Source organism: Xyrauchen texanus, chromosome 50 (genome assembly GCF_025860055.1).
Source record: "Xyrauchen texanus isolate HMW12.3.18 chromosome 50, RBS_HiC_50CHRs, whole genome shotgun sequence".
NCBI lineage: Eukaryota > Metazoa > Chordata > Actinopteri > Cypriniformes > Catostomidae > Xyrauchen > Xyrauchen texanus.
Genome location: NC_068325.1, coordinates 10,823,786 through 10,842,046, shown reverse-complemented (window position 1 = coordinate 10,842,046; position 18,261 = coordinate 10,823,786). Strand labels below are relative to the sequence as shown.

The following is an 18,261-nucleotide window of genomic DNA, read 5'->3' as shown; positions in this document are numbered from 1 at the left end:
TCTTACTAACATATATTCTTACGAAAGTCAATGCGTATAGTTTTGAGTGAAAAATTTGATTGATTTTCTAAAAGTATCATATATATTTATTAAATATGAATTTAGCATGGTATGAATTTTATGCAAATTTTGCCACATAAAATTAACTAAATAGAAAATAAACAGCAAATGAACTCATCACCAGAATAAAATAGGTTTAAATCTTATTTCATTCATTTTTTTTTTATTTCATCATTTCAATTAGCATATAAAGAATTAGTATGCATCTTGAATGTTAAACATAATAAAAAAAAAAAAAGACAAATAAATAAAAGTTGCCTTCCCTTCCTCTCCCAAATGATTTGGGTAAAAGTCAGCGTCTGATTCATGTGCTTCAGCCTCCCCATCAGTTTCTTCTGGATCCAGATCTAGCTGGAGAGGCACGTGCAGGGCAATCTTCAGCGCAATTCTTAAGCCTCACTTGCCTTTTCAAGATAAATACATCCTATTCTATAAGGCAACAGGCTTAATCTTTTACTGTGTTAACAAAAGATGAAAAGAAAAAAGTTATGCACAGACTATTGCAAAAGTACAGTAAAAAGAAAAAGTAAACACTTAAAATTCTCTCGACTAAAGTTAAAAAAAAACAAATACCTTTTTATAATTGGTACTATCACAGCAAATCAGGTATCATACAGTATGCAAAGGGTGCAGCACAAAAGCTTCTGTCTGTTCAGTTAAACTTCATATGCTTGTGTAATTTAGTGTCTGCCATAGATCACAAGCCACATTCTGGATAGCAGTTTAAGAGCATACAGATTAAAGTCTGGAAGAGGTCAAAAGGTTTTTCAAAGTGAACATATCAGAATTGTACAAGGCCAAACTTACTTGATGACTCAATAACTAAAATTCAATTGAATTTCAAAAACACTCGTAAACGTACATAGTTACAAATAGACCTACTAAACATACTGATAAATTTACTGCGATATTACATGTAAACCAACTCAAATGATTATTATAATTGTTGCCAATCGCTCCCATTTTTAATAAAACAAATAGGCAACATGAAACACTTTTCTAGCTTGTTTTGTGTAATTGGGTAGGGCTAGATATAGATACAGATTTCCCGAATTTGATTCAATTCTGCTTTATAAGCTATTGATTAATTTCCCATTTCCATACATTTTGAATCACTTCTGATTCATGTAGCCATATTTTCCATATCATTTTCCAATTCTGCTTACACATGAAAGAAATCCTTAGCTAATTTTGTAAATTATATAGGGAACCTTCTTATTTGGTACATTTTAGAAATCGACAACAGGACCAAAACTATGCAGATCAATTTCCATTATTTAACAGATATAATAATCAACAAAATTTAAATAAACTTTGAATCACAAGTAAAATATTGATCTTGGGATTTAAAAAAATCATATCGGCATCGTTTAAATGAAGATCATGATTCATTGGAAAATCAATATTTTTACCCAGCACTATTATTGGGTTTTAAGCATTGTTTATTGATGTAAATGCAACATCATTCATGAAATCAAACTATTTGGTTTGTAAAGGCACGTTTTTCAAAGACAAATACAGAACAAGGCACTCTCAAGAATCTAAAGGCACATAGGATATGTGAATATTTATAAGTTACTGCATTACATGCAAGGCCGTTGAATTCATCATTCACTACAGTTCAAGTAGCAGCCACCGAGGTGCGGATACTATGTGCTGACACGGGAAGAATTTGACTTTTAAACCGGACTTTATCCAGAATGCATTGTATGATACCCACTGAATGTGAACTATCATTTTATCATTTAATGCATTTTGTAGAAATAAAAACTACATTGGTGCAAGGTCTCTTTTCATTTATGAAGAGGATTTCAAGGGTTTCATCTTTTCATTTAAAGAGATACTCCCAGAAAGCATTGCAATAAATGTGTTCAAGGTATAGGAGGGCCAGTCAGAAAACAAACAAAAAATGCTCTGAACATTTGGACGCAAAATCGAGGTTCTTAATGCTTTGAGTGAAAGTATATTTTCTAAGGTATCACAGTGGGATGCACTGAAATCTAAAGTCTGCTAAGTTTTAGAGATGGACTAGTTATTTAGCCCATGGAAACTGCAACATATACCGCTATGATCTCATGCTCTATTACTACAATGACAAACCTCTAAAATTTCAAAAGTAGAAACTTGCTTTTTAAGGGGAATTTAGTTCTCTTTTTATAGAGATGTTTTTCAGTCTTCTTGTAAAGTTTTGCTGTAAAAGAGTTCTTGGAAGGGGTGTTATGGGATTGTGAAAAGTCATATCTGATTTGCTTTTTGTGCTAATGTGGTGACAGGCGAAAAAACAAATCGCAATCATTGCATTGTACCAAACTTGAAAAGAACAAAATCAAGTCAAACCAGTTTACACTGATTTTCCCCCTTAGGAGTGCTATATTTAAAAGGTAAAAGGATTTATTTTGCCTTGGTCACCTCATGCATTTGATTTATTTCTATTGTTAACAGTTTTGTTAATAAACCAAAAGGCGTTGCATGGTGCTTTGTGCTCTTTACAGTATGTCGTAATTCTTTTTATACTGAAAGATGCCTCTCTCATGTTGATAGCCAAATTGCATTATGTTGGAGGAAAACAAGCATATTAAATGACATTTGTGGAAAAGGCTGGCAAAAATACAGGCCAGACAAAGGCCTTCAAAAGTCGGAGCAACAGGAAGTGGACAGCAGACTCAGTTTGCGATCGTCAGGGCGTGCATGTGTTTGGCGACGTTGTACACGTAGGTGATGTCAGGCCTTTTCTCTGGGTCTGGGTTGATGCACATATCTACCAGTTTTCGCAGCTTTGGAAAAAAAAAAAGAAAAGATAAATTCTCAAGATTCTTTAGGTTTACTAAAACATTCTGTCATAATTTTCAGATGTTTTAATTAATATTGTCCTTTCACTACATGGCAGTGGATAGTGTATCACTTTAAAGCTTAAAAAAAGAACCTAAATGTATAATTAAAGAAGTCCATAAACATTTGACGATTTTAGTGCTAAACAAAGCAAGATCTCGCCAATGTTCCCACTAAACTGTGAAATTCTGATGCTGCTCATCTGCGCAGGTGGCAGACTTAACCCTTGTGCATCCTTGTGGACATTTTTGGCTTTTTCAGTTTTGTTTTTTTGATAACTTTGTCTGTGTTAATGCTAACTGCATAAAATGTTCCACAGGTGTGAATTTTTATTGGAATTTTAATATTTCACCCTATTTTCTTTAAAAATATATTTTTTGCACTAGTTACACAAAATACTCCCTCTTAGCGTCGTTTTGGACAAAAATGGCACATTGAAACCCATTAAAACTGCGATTTTTAATCCCAGTGCCATTTAACTATAAAATTATGCAATCTTGTTTAACATGCTTTCATTATGTTGGCAAGGCTTCAAAATTTACATTTTAAATATTTTTTACCAGATCGTGCCATTTTTTCAGGTTTGGCATATCATCGCTTTTGTTGTTGTTTTCTGATGTTTTTGGCTTATGCATATTATAGAGCCAATTAGACACATTATGAATATATAATTGTATGAGTGTGTTGGTATGGATTTCAGAGTGTGGTTTGTATGTGTCTGAGGCTCTAATAATAAAAATGAAAAAAATTCTGTTTAGCATTTATTAAATTGAAAATAATCATAATTATTATATTTTTTATAAAAAACAACAGTGGCATTATGTAAACAAACCGGCGTTTAAAGTGTTAAAATTCTGAAAATAAATGAATGTTTGATAACTATGATTAGAACTGATGCTGGTTAAAATATAAGTCAGTGAAAGTAGAAAAAAATATTATTCTATAATATTTTTATGACACTTTTTTGACATGGCCATTTTTGTCCATTATGGACCTGAGTGGTAGCTTTTTTTTTTTAAAATCTGATACTGTAAAAGCATCAAAATTAATGTTGTTGTTAAAGTGTTAAAATTCTGAAAATAAATGAATGTTTGGTAACTATGATTAGAACTGATTCTGGTTAAAATATAAGTCAGTGAAAGTAGAAAAAAATATTATTCTATAATATTTTTATGACACTTTTTTGACATGGCCATTTTTGTCCATTATGGACCTAAGTGGTAGCTTTTAAATCTGATACTGCATAAAAAATATGAAAGCATCAAAATGAATGTTGTTGTTAATCATTGACATATCCGAGGCTCTAATAATTAAAGAAAAAAAATTCTGGGAATTTTAGGAAAATTTTTTCCTAAAAAAAACAACAGTGGCATTATGTAAACAAACCAGCGTTTAAAGGGTTAAAATTCTAAAAATAAATGAATGTTTGGTCATTATGATTAGAGCTGATGCTGGTTAAAAAAATTATGTCAGTGAAAGTGGAAAAAAAATATAAATCTATAATATTTTTATGACAGTTTTTGGACATGGCCATTTTTGTCTATAATGAACCTATGTGTAACTTTTTTTAATTGATGCACAAGGGTTAAAAGTGTGTGGGAAAACCTAGAGATTAGAGGTCGACCAATAGTGGATTTTGCCGATAAATAGAATGTAAATAAAATGTTTCACTTACTATGACGGGCACATACATAGAGATTCAGTACACTTGACATCAGACGAGCAAGCCACATGGACTACCTTTATGATACTTTTGGGTCCTTTCAGCTTTAAAGTGAGGCACTATCGACTGCCATTGTATTGAAAAGACAGAACACAGTATTTATTAAAACATCTCTCTTTGTGTTTCGCATAAGAAAGCAAGTCATACAGGTTTGGAATGACATGAGGGTGAGAAACTTACAGAATCGTCATTTTTTTGGTTGAACTATCTCTTATCAACTGACAGATCCATAATATTTTATTAGCTGTTGTGCTAAAAAAGACAAACATCATGACTGACAAAGAAAAACAGCAAGTGTTAAAGAGAATTTCTCAAACAGCCAAAGGAAAGCCTCGTAGCAATGCAACTTACAGCAAGAAGCCCCCCGGCCCTGTTAATGTTTGTTAACTCTGCATCAAACGTACAGTGGCCATAAGTCACACTTGAATATAGCAGAGCAGAGCAGGGATGGGATTGAGAGAAGTGATGCCTCACTGAGAAATAAACTCAGCCCAGACAACCAGCAGCATCATTAAAAGTGGGGGGAAAAGAGAAAAAAGAGGAAGGAAGATGCCCCTGTGTCGGATCGTCATGGCAACCGCCTCTCTCTTGCCGGGGCCTGGCTGCTGTTGCATGGCGCGAGTCGTCTCCTAATCAGCCCGGCATGTGAAATGCAAATGCAGTCAGTCTGAGAATTAGTGGAGAATACATGGAGGTAGTGGTGATGGGAGGGGTGAGTAAGGATGCAGATATGTAAAATATTCATGCTTTTAGCACGAGAAAAATGTGCGGGGTTAGATGGTCACAATAGTTTTTTTAAGGGGGGCTGCCAGTCAGATGAGATGCAAGGAGATGGTAAATGACACACCAAAGATGAACGGCTGACACTTTTTTTGCCATTCACCTTCAGGAGCATTGTTTACATGTAGACAGGGAGGGAGGCAGGCAGGCCTTCCTGAGGCAGTGGAAAGCTGAAGAAACTGGTGAATGGAAGATGAGTCGTGCTGAGGTTGTAAATAATAATAATGGCAGCTTTGGCTGGACGTATCAGTCATGCTGGATTATTTCAAGTGTCCTCCGATAGCTAACATCAGAGAGTGATGGCACGTTACGAGGAAAGACAAGTCTATCTTTCTAAAAAGTCCAGTTCTCACCAGCATCACATCCTGGTTAGAGCTAGTTTGGCTCTGGTCTGGCTGATCAGTATAACCATACTATTAAAGGGATAGTCCATCCAAAATTTTAAATTCTGTTGTCATTAATCCTCATGTAATATGAAAACACTGGCATCTCATGACTCTCTGTGGTCCCCAGGTTTAAATGTGCACAAGCAAGAATGAGATTTGAGCAAATATTTTGGGCTGTTCCCCAAAAAAAACTAACATATGACTTTAGAAAACTTGAAATATAGTGTGCAAGTCACATTGACTACTTCTATGGTGTTTTAATGGTGGTTTTTTTTTGTTTTTTGTAGGTTGACAGCCACTTGTCACTGTGAAATCTCATTGTATGGAAAGTAGAGAAAGAGGAAAGAAGTAGCTTGCACATTTTCCAAAACATCAAATTTTGTGTTTCACAGAGGCAAAATAACTCATATGGGTTTAGAACAAATTAAAAGTGACAATGATATTTCATTAACAGAACACAATTTTTGGATGAACTATTCCTTGAAGGACAAACATAGAATTGATGCTCTTTCCTGATATAGACACTTGTGTTTGTGTGTTGGTATGAGAAGAAGAATGAAATACCAACAAGATGACAAAGAACAAGAAAGCTTTTGGAAATGTTTTCAGCTTAAAAACGTACCTCTTCAGAGTAATGGTCAGACGGTAGTGGGGGGTAGTCACACTGCTCAATCTTTTTACACAGGGAGTAGAGGTTCATTTTGTCCCCGTAGAATGGACTCTGCAAGGCGGCCATCTATGTGTGAAGAAGAGAAATGTGAAAGTCACTTTTACAGAGCAGAATCTTATTAGCTTTTTACTAACTCACTTCTAAATGATCTTTCCAAACACAAACTCTACGGCATCAAGCTTATCAAGAAATCTTCATACCAGCATTTTTAAATCTGAAAGAAATCCAAGTTTTCAATTGTAACAAAGGGTTTGAAGTGACCAAAATAAAGGTGCATTAAGTGGTAGATATAGATAACCGTTATTAAGAGGATGGTAACTTTTCACACTCTCCAACCCATTTTAGCTTAGTTATTTAGCTGTTTTTAATTTTGACTGCAATTTAATTGCTTTCCATAACAACAAAATAAAAATAAGATATTCTTTCTGTAAAGTCCATAATTGCCAGCAAATAAAAATATGTCTTCAACAGGATGTGTCATGGAGTATCCATGAGATTTCTAGATACCAAGTTTAAAATAGGGTAAGAAACAAGAAACAAGTGTTTCCGACACAAGCTTCTTTAAGAATCATTGGCTAATTGATTGATTGGTTGAATAGCTCATTCATTTGTTGACTTATGAAGCCATTCTCCAAACCCAGTATAGATGCTTTGACTGCAGGTTTGATTGACTATAGGGGTGTTATGAGTTTGCTGGAGAAATGTCAAATTTTAGCCCTTAACAGAAACCTAGCTGGTTTAAACCTGCACTTCTGTATGTACATTTGAAGGTAGAGCAGTTATTTCATTCTAATTTAATTACCCACCTTTCCTTCTCTTTCATACGCATGTTCCTTAAGAGCACACTAAATCTTCATCAAGCAGGAGCTGACTGTCTGTGGCTCAGACTACGGTGTCTCGCATCACAGACAGAAGCAGACAACTGCCATCTGTTTGTGTAAGACGTCAGGAAGGTGAGTCAAGCCTATAGTGCATGCATCTTTGTCACTCCTATGGTATCATTCACAAAGTTCTACACATGTCCAGCCTCTTTGCATGACATTTAGTAAATATTTTGCCAGTTTGATTATGCTTTTAGTACTTTCAATTCCGCTGAGCACAAGGCAAAAAACAAAACAAATGTCTTACTCATTATGTTTGTCTTATTTTACAGTATGAATATCTAAACCAGGGTTTCCTTTCCTAAGGTTGAGGAATCCTAATTTGCGACTACAACGATTTGTATTCCGCACAATGGCAAAAACAGCCTCCGTTCCCGTTTTGCGTGCCGCAGTGAAGATTCCCACTTCAGAATCACATTAAAACAGCCTTGTGTTGTGTCTTCTGGAGAGAAGTACTCCAGGCTAATGTGAATCTCAAGTTGTAGAGAAACACTGGACACATTTGACAACACTTAGGCAGCAAAACACTTTTGTGCAATGAAAAATCGGAGGAAAATAGTCATAAAAAAAAGAGCCACGGTTAGAAATTGACATTACCTAACAAATTGTTAATTTAATATTTATTTAAAAATGAAAGATATCATTTTGTTTTGCACCCATTGATGATTTATTTTGTATTTTTTATTAGATGCTAATTCCATGATGGGCACTTTTTTTTTTTTTTTTTACACATTTTTTATGAAAAAGCAGTTATAATGAAATCATTTATCATTCTTTCATTTGACTGTGTCATTATTAGCATATATTGCATTATTATGCATAGTCCATCGCATTTACACCGCAAAATAAAAAAGCCAAATGAGATAACAGGATTATTTCCGATTTGTCTGGCAAACTTTATCATTCCCGGACATGTTGGCTTGTACTAAAATGTCTTAGCAGAAACTCTGATCCAAACAGCCTTCACTTCACTTGAGGAGAAAAATGAAAACATATTATGAACTGTTTTGGCAAACAATATTAATCTTCATTAATATTCCATCCATCCATCCATCGTCAACCGCTTATCCTGTGTACAGGGTCGCGGGGGGCTGGAGCCTATCCCAGCTAACATTGGGCGAAAGGCGGGGGACACCCTGGACAGGTCGCCAGTCCATCGCAGGGCCACACATAGACAGACATACACTCACACTCACCTCCACATCCACATCTAGGGCAATTTTTTTGGAGACACCAATTAACCTAGCCTGCATGTCTTTTGGATGGTGGGAGGAAGCCAGAGTACCCGGAGAGAACCCACGCAGACACGGGGAGAACATGCAGACAGAAAGGCCGGGGCGACCAGGGTTTGAACCCATGACCTTCTTGCTGTGAGGCGACAGTGCTAACCGCTGCACCACCGTGCCGCCCTTCATTAATATTCATTTATAAAAAATACAACTGTTCAAGTTCATTCATAAAGCATTAACTAACGGTATTACTCTATGGGTCTCTGGAATGATCGATTCTGATTGGTCAATGGCGCCATCTAGCATTATGATATTTATGAGTAACAACCGCACATCTGGGGATTAGACATATCAGACCAGTCATCCGGGCAGCTGCGTGTCGAGAATGTTTTGACTGGGGTCAACGGCAAGGACGGCACAATGCTATAAATGCTTCCATGAAATTTTAAATAATAGAAAAGACTAAATTTCGACCACTTTGGGTCTTCATCTTCCACCATCCGGATTGAGGCAAGTCACTACGCCACCATGACGACTTAAAGTGCATTGGGAATTGAGCATTCCAAATTGGGAGAAAAGGGGGAGATTGGTCTCCTCAAGTGAAGAAAATAAAAAATAAATACATTAAAAAAAGACATACTAGGCTAGATTAATGTGAAGAGGCCAAAATCTGTTATGTTGCTGTGCAGCACATTAGCTATTATAAATCTAGAAATTACTTTTCTTTCAGAACATGAAAATGCTTTTTTTCCCCCTTATGTCCTCCAAGCAACTCCAGATAGTTTTAAATTAGCAAACTGTGTCATAAGCTTTTATAAAAGACGATGGCAAACTGTAATGTGGTCCAACATTCATAGTTTTGTTAGAATTTTAACCACAGGTGGACGATGAACACGCAAGCATCTTTAAAAGAACAAGCGATAAAGAAAGTGCTTGGTGTCAACATGCTGGGGCTAAATAAAACCTGGAAGCATCCATTTACTCGACACTTCTGAGCTACATTTGCCAGCTCATGGCCAATTAGCTTCCCGCATGCAGCCTGATGCACTTACCATGCAAGTGTTAAGCAAAGCAAACAAAAAGGATCGGATGAAACAGCAAGAGGAAGGGAAATTATGGATGTCCTGTTCCAAAACAGCACAACGACAAAAATAAATAACAACAACAAAGCTTTAAAATGGACAATGGCATTTCAGGATTTCAGAAGAAGCTTTTGAACATCTTTGGGACATTAATCATGGCAGTACGGAAGAGACGGATTCCTGAAAACAAATGGACGCAGCATTTCCTGGCAGCCTGAAGCTGCAGCCCTGCCTGTGCATTCTCATTCAAGTCAGAAGGTGATGCTTTGAAGATGTTATAAGATTATGATACTGCAAAAACAGATTGGCAAAAATGGCCCCAAGAAAATTCACTGACTGTGGGTGAGTGCACATAAAAAACAACTATTTTTAGATACCAACTATGCGAAGCAACACGATGCTCTAACACTTCACCAAAACCACTACACCAAAGACACACACTGGACAAGAACTTAATTCAATTGACATAGAAGGACAGAGAGAAGCAGCGAGCGAGCGAGGCAAAACGGCGTTCTGGGTTGTCAGAGGAAGAGCGGAGGAGAATAGAGCATAGTGGCAGAACTAGTGGAGGAGAGCGGCGGTGCTGATCTGCATGGAATGGGAATGGGAGGGGTTGGGGCTGTGGATGGGGGGAGTCCCGCTCTAATCCATGTAAGTTCTAAAACAGCAAAATTGGGAAATTGGGCCTTCATTGGGGAGTTTTTCATAACTTGCACAACTCTTACTGCAACCAAGATATCATGAATTAACTAGATTTAAGGCAGAAACATACTCTATGCAAGTACGTGAATCATCTGATCATGGTGATTTGATCTCGTTTGTGTATCTTATTCAATTGAACTTTGACCGTCTCACTGAGCTGCACCGAGGACCACACTCAGAAGAGATTAACCGCTTCTGAAGTACTCTAATGCACACGCCGTCAGTGGAGGGGCAAACTCCCGTGAAAATCTAAACAAGGATTTTTATAGTGAATGCAAAGCACTCTGGTTTCACTTTCCTTTAACGTTTGTGTAATGTCAAATTATCTTGGTCATTTGGGTTCATTCACACAGGGTTAATGACACAGTGACACACAGAGGAGAAGACGCCCGCTTACTTTATTTCTGTGGAAATTATTTAATGAAGAAATACATAACCTCAAAGGAATTCCTTGATGTGAAATAAGGACTTGAGGTTTTAATTGGAGAGCCTTAATATAACGTGTGAAAGTGAAGAATTCAGTTCCAGCATGTCTATGTCTATGTCTTCATATCTAGGCATATCTGCATAGGCATATTTGTATTAAGTATGTTTCTTGCCTTAGAGTGGTCATGCAAAACTACCGCCACAATGCCAGGATGTTTGCTACTGTAAGGAGTAGCTATGGTGAACTGGGTGTTTGTTAGGTGGTTGCTAGAGTGTTCAGTTTGGTTGCTAGGTGGTTACTTACTGGCCCATACCAAAAAGGCATTGGTCCCTCCAATATTTATTTAATCATCCACCTGGTGAAAACCAGGTTTGTTTAAATACACAACCCCAATTATGAGCAATAGCATCAGTGATGCGAATGGAAAAACAGTTGACAAACTCTTCAAAAAACAGTGCTCCATGATGAATTGGTAGCTGTTTATGCTTTTCCATCCACACACTAAAGATGATATACCTATATTTTAGTTTCATGGGAACATCTGTCTTTGCAGTGTGCCACTGCTCTTCCAAAGACTTCCTCAGGATAATTGCGATAAGCAGTACCATAGAACGGCATTAAGTGAAATGTAAATGCATCTAAGGCTTATATTGTTTATGTGCGGTATGTGTACCTGTGGAAGAAAGGGGTAGGTGGGGGGTCTGTAGGGTTTATATATACACTGTATGTGTGTATGTGTCGTCACAGAGTGGGGTCAGGAGCGGGTAGCAGCTGTAGCCAGCAAAGGGTTAAACAAGGACCACCATATTTTCATGCATCTTCTGCTTCTGACAGATGAAAAATGTCAACTGTCCTGTTTTTATTTTGGAGTTTTTGCACTATTCATCTGGTTCATTAGTGCCTGGGCGCTCTTGGCCCTGACAGCTGCTCGCCCAGTGCTCCCGGCCCCTGAATTTTTCAGGCTAATTTGATTCGGGGCGCCCGGGCGATGGGCAAGATGATTGACTTGCTCCCTGACCCCCGGAGCCCAGCAGCTCTCCTCATTGGTATTCAAGAGGAGCCCAGCCCCGCACCACGCTGGCCTGCTGTCTGTCTGCGGGGCTGAGGCTACCGGTGCAATGGCTGGCAAAATACGCACACGTTTATACACTCACATGCACACACAAAAGAAGAAGAAAAAAAAAACACACAGACCCCAAAGCACAGAGGAACATACTTGAACAGAATCTCAACCAGCAACACATAGTGTGCCAACACACATACATACCCAATAGACAAATAGGAGCCACACCTGCTCAGAAATACACTAACACACAAACATATACACTCATAACAAATCACACTCATGTATACACAACAACAGGCACACAAAAAAAAAAAAAAAAGAAAAAGATGTAAACATGTGTGGTCACCCATACAGTAAGACAAAAACATACTCATTCTTTCTAATACCTACCTGAACACAAGACCCTTACAAACCACAGTGAAGGGCTGCTCTGGCATGCTACAATACTTCCTGGAAGTAGTGAGCATCCCTTTAGGCCAGAAACATACACTACACAAGCATGCAAATGCAGACACAAATGCTTGGCAAGTGCCTGTTCCCGCAGAACATTCTTAACACTTGTTCTTGCATTACTCTAGTGGTAACAAACCTCAGAACTTAAGGGGGCGACAGAGTTACAGATTTCTGTGCCATTAAAATGGATTTTCAAACGCTGTTCTATTCAAATGGTGTGGAGACAAAGAGTAGTAAACATTTTTATAAAATCCTTTTAAACTTTTCAGTCATCAGTTTACGCTAATGCTTGCTTTAGCACCTCTTGTGGCAATGCTAAGAATGCAACGCATACTGTAACTGTAAGATGAATTACACTCTGACACATTTTGTGATGCAACTACATGTGAAATAGAGCTTGTGAAGCCAGAATCATTTGCAATTATGTAAATACATTTTTGTTCTTTCCGGGGGTGGCACACCAGATACGGCAGGCGGACATTGTACAATGTTCTGAAATCCAAAGCCATTGCTTTTTGTGAATGTATGTGGCGCCAATGTTTGGTGTCCAGCGAAGGCGCCCAGCTACAACTTCAGGGGCTGCTAAAAATTAAAAAGCATAGACTATTGACTAGATTAGAGGGTAACAGATATATTGTGTATAGGCAGATTTTTTTGTGGTTTGACAGCTTTAATATAGCTTAGACAAGTGGTGCTCAACTAGGGGGCTGGGGCCCAGTAGGGGAATCAACAAATTTCCAAGGGGCTTCAAAATTACCTTTTTTTTATATATATATATATTTGTATAAGTTATAGGATCATACATCTTGTATTTATTATATTTACTTTAATCAAATGACACTTCTAAGGCTTTGAATATTGCTTTGCACAATGGGAGGCCTTGGAGTCAAAAAGGTTGTTAACCACTGGCCTAGACTACATATAGGGAAAATGTGTAATCAATGTAGACCTTTTTAATCTTTCAGTTTGTGTAGTTCTTTCCTACACCGACCTGCAAACTCATAAACGTCACATTGCTCATTCTTGAAGTGTAAAAACCTTTGTATGTAATTTGTTGGTGCTGTGATTACATTCACTGTTCTGAACTACCACCTCACTGATGCATGCTATTTGTGATACCTGTGCTTTGTCTCACCTGTGATGCAAAAACCGTGGTGCTTATCTAATGCACAATCCGCTTTAAGGTCTCAACCAAGAGTGCAGGTCTTGCAATTAACTTAATTAATATAGATTATTTTTCTTGTCTCATCGTCAAGCTCTTTGCATGCTAATTCAATTCATAATGAAGGTCCTGCATAGTTTCATTCTCCGGAGCCAGGATAGAGGGTGTAGCGTATGAAAAACAGACAGTCACATTTAAGTGTCAGAAACCCATCATTATTTAATCTTGCTCGTCCTTCTTGCATCCTTCTTTAATGATATATTAATCAAATGGAAGCCCTGGCAAGAGGAGGGAACACAATTAAATATGAATCCATATTCTGCGACATGAAAAGTCCCTGTCTGATGCCACTCTTTAAAAAAAAAATTTAAGAAAAAATGTTCTCTTCTTTTCTTAGAAGCGCTAACACCCCTAATTCTGAGAAAAAGGTTTCAGACACGTGTTGCTGAATGAGTGTGTAATGGTTCACAGTTTTCTGCATCATTAGCAAAATATGGGTGGGGTAGCTCATCAGAATGTTAAGAGTTCTTTGGAGATGGCAGTGATCTCGTACGCCATTCTCCCAAAGCATCTTTAGAGAACATGAGTATTCTGCAGCTGTACTCGGCTGGGCCAAATGAAGTCACTAAGCTATCAAATTAAAATCTGAGATCTGAGGTGAGAAGACACTAAGGTATACTGGGTAATCTATATTTGAACAGGATGCAAGGAGGGTTTAATTAGTTCAAATATCTTGACGGATGTTTACTATTCAGGTGTGAGATAATGCTTCAAACAGCAAAAATGTGTTATGAATATATAAACAACTTCCCTGTCTCTAAAAATGTAGTGCTACACCACATCTTGCAGACCACAAACTAAGTATTCTTTTTTTAATGACAGAATATCATTAGCGGCACGTATCAAAAATGCAACACTCTTGTACTTGCATGTGATGCATGCTAATCTGTTTATTTTACTGCGCTCTTGTTAATCCGTCACATAGCCAATTTGGTTCTCATCTCCGGCATGGCCTGTGTTGTTGGTTATACTTGAAACACATGGTCGTAAACAGAGATTGTGACTTCACAGTTGAGCCTTAGATTTAATTGTAAAACCAGGAAGCCTGGCCTCGTGTTTTTGTGATGAAGGCAGATGCAACAGTCTTGGCCCCTTATTTATGCCAACATAAATCCAAAACACCTTCAAGAATGGCTATTAAGAAGAGGTTTAAGAGAACTTCAAAAGGCCAGGCCAGATCATGAGCGCAGAGATCCACCAATTTGAACTCGGTCTGTCTTTAATATAGAGTAGAGACAGTGCAAGGCGGAAACAGCAAGGACACAGAGAGGGCCAACTGGCTAGCCTGAGAGAACCCTTTAATTTTCAGCATCATAAAATCCAACAACAAAACCAATTGCATGAATGCTCTGGGGATGGGGTAGGAGATTATGGGCTAATACAGCTACGGGAAATAGTGTCTAAGTGTCTGCCGGATGGGGGTTGATGCCAGTATGACATCTACAGAGTTATTATCGCTTCGATGGCCAATATAATGCTGATATATATGTGATACGACACATGGTCTCTGTTGCTGATGCCGAAAAACTAATTCATGCGTTCATGACCTCAAGACTAGATTATTGTAATGCATTACTGGGAGGATGTCCAGCAAGATCAATAAATAAACTTAAAGTGGTTCAAAATGCAGCAGCCAGAATGCTGACTAGAACCAAGAAAAATGATCACATAAGCTAAATTTTATCGTTGTTACATTGGCTACCTGTTAAATTTCATATTCATTTTAAAATTCTGTTAACTACGTATAAAGCTTTGAATGGTCTAGCTCCACAGTAATTAAGTGACCTTCTGACACGCTATATTCCATCATGTTCATTACGATAACAAAATTCTGACCTGTTAATAATTCCTAGAATATCAAAATCCACAAAAGGAGGTAGATCCTTTTCATATTTGGCTCCTAAACGATGGACTAGTCTCCCTAACACTGTTCGGGACTCAGACACACTCCCTTAGTTTAAATCTAGACTAAAGGCTATCTATTTAGCCAGGCATACACCTAATTTATCCATCAACTCACAATTAGGCTGCTTTAGTTAGGTCTGCCGGAACCAGAAACATTGATTGTGATCTATAAATTGCAATAAATTGAAGGGCATCTATGCTAATATTATTCTATTTGTTTCCCTGTCTTAAACTCGGGACTCCTGTCCTTAGGTCACCAGAACCGTCTAGATCCAGCACCATTCCTGCTTCGTGTTGAACTCCTCTGCTAAGTGTCGCTGAGTGATGATGACTAATAGCAGCCGGTGCCAACCAAACATCACTTCAGTCTATTATGATGGACTTCAGAGGATGAACTGATGCCAACTCCAACCATAAGACATGGGATATTTCATATGCCATTGCCTGAACCTTGGACTTAGGATAGACCTCACCGAAATTACCAGCCAGGTTGAACTGCGATGCACCTAACTGATCTCTGCCTATATCACCTTGGTCTAATTATGGAATGCATTTTGAAATGGAATACATAGACCATCAATTAATTGCCAACAAAACCCTTCATCAGCCAACTAACAAGGACAAGGCATCTATGTGAACTTCTGCAGTTAATCCAAGATGGACTTCAAAGACATTAGTCATTAATCTTACAGTTCATACAAAATCTTTGTTTAAACACTGACCCTTAACACTTACTTAGTTTAATAATTTTAAACCATGACTTGCACTTACATAAGTAATATTGGCATTATATTCATGATGTTAGCCAGAGGGGAACTGGCCTCCACAGTGAGCCTGGTTTCTCCCAAGGTTATTGTGTTCTATGCCATAGTCACCTTTGGCTTGATCACTGGGGTTATAAATACAATTATTATTTAATTACTTATTTTTAAACACAGTTCACAATAGTATTTTATCAAACTACACAATGATGACTCTAAGACATTATAGATATTACAGTTTAATTTTCTGTTAATGCATGATTTTCTGTAAAGCTGCTTTGAAACGATGTGTGTTGGCGCTATACAAATACAAATGACTTGATAGAGGTTAGTACAATATACAATATTACATAATATTAATTCACTTCATGTACAATATACATTGACTAGGCTGTTGGAAGATTTTGGTGGAAGAGCTTACACTTCAGGGGCCTGATTCACAAAATATTCTATTTACTACTTATTTTCTCATTTTAAAATAAGTTTAGAATATTTTGTGTTCCCTAAAAGACTTCTTAAGAATGTTCAATGTCCTCATTGAGTATAAATAGTCTTTCAAACTTTTTCTGATTTATCCTTCTCATAATCTATTATTTTTATTATTTCTGTGAAATCAGTCCCTGCTTATCGACCAAGTGGTCACGGTTATCGACTGATAATTTCAAATTGCCAAATATCAGCCGAATTATCAGTCCATCACTAGAATAAATAACATATCTGAGGATCAGTACAATTTGAGGCTTCAAATTGGGTTTGATTAGAACATATAGCATTCAACAAATGTTGATGGAATTTTTACAATCCCATTTGAAGATGGTTCCAATGTGAACTGCTCACTTATTCAGGAAGTCATTGCAGGATAGAAGCTTGAAGGATACATTTTAGAGAACCCATGCAAAAATTTACAAATGTTTCACAGTGGTTATCCAAGTCTATTATTTTGCTTACCCAACTAAACACCCAAACAGAAACTTTGACCATCTATCCATCACAAAACCACACATTTCCTCTGTGTTGCAGAGAGCTGTCAATAACGTAGACGGAGCGTGGAGTACAGATGCACCATGGAGAGCACGTGTCCCGTCTGCCGTGAAGGCCATTGGGGAGCCAACCCCAACACTGGCCTTGTCCTGCACCCCTCCTCTACATCTTAAGGCAGCCAGCCCCATCAGCTGACCAAGTTTGCTCCAACAGAGAGCGTTGGCATAAAATAGAATAGCAGATGCAGATGGAGGAATACAATGCACAGATATTGATGATTTTCAATCAAGGCCTTGTGAGCTCAACGGCTCCAATCACCCCCACCCTCCTCACATTAACCCCCACAACAGATCGACTAAAAAAATTCATGCGCTCAGAATAAAGGAACTAAATGCACACATAGGTCTTTCATACAAAATAGATCAATGAAGATCAATGGAAGACAGCACAAGTCTGCAAATTACCAATTCAGAAGTTCAGCAATGCAATGGAGCATTGCAGCAAGCTCGCGATCTACAGTATGTGCAATAAAAAGACATTGTTTACACACACACAAATAAATTGTGAAACAATCTGTGTATACAATCTTTACATATACACTCACTTAGCACTTTATTAGGAACACTAGGCCTATGTTATGAGTTTAAGCTATTACTATTCAGCTGCTCATGTGATGCTAGTATGGCTGGCCCCATAAGGCACCCCTGCCCCATGTAAACTAAAAGAGCATGTATAAAGTTACTGATGACTGAACTCTTCATCTCACATAAATAGCCATGATTTTATACATAGAGTAGTTTCAAAATCACTGTTAATTTCTTTAGAAGTACAACTTTTTAAATGAGGAAAACAATTACTGAGTGGCCTTGTGGTCAGTGCAAATGCTCCAAAATATATGTTCCATCCTGATTCCCTCTTTCTCACCCTTTAATTTCCTCTCTACTACTATGTATATCAATAAAAAATTGCATGAAAAACATCATAATAACTAAAGAACAACATAGTGAAGGGGGAAAAAACAGCTTGTCTTGCTAGCTTTAGTGTAACATCACACCAACTGCCAGCGGCTTCGCCTATCATCAATTCTGTCACTCAAACAGATGT

The 18,261-nt window shown here is 37.6% G+C and overlaps 1 protein-coding gene across 1 annotated transcript in view; it reads right to left on the bottom strand.

The window, feature by feature from the left end:
• Nucleotides 1-200: 200 nt before the first annotated feature.
• Nucleotides 201-18,261, bottom strand: part of LOC127641308 (serine/threonine-protein kinase Nek7-like) — an 88,839-nt gene continuing 70,778 nt past the window's right edge. The window contains exons 9-10 of the mRNA XM_052124236.1: nucleotides 6,401-6,514; nucleotides 201-2,834 (exon numbers count right to left, since the gene is read on the bottom strand). Of these exons, the coding sequence (XP_051980196.1) occupies nucleotides 2,724-2,834; nucleotides 6,401-6,514 (225 nt within the window). The 3' untranslated portion in view covers nucleotides 201-2,723. The remainder of the gene's footprint in view (nucleotides 2,835-6,400; nucleotides 6,515-18,261) is intronic.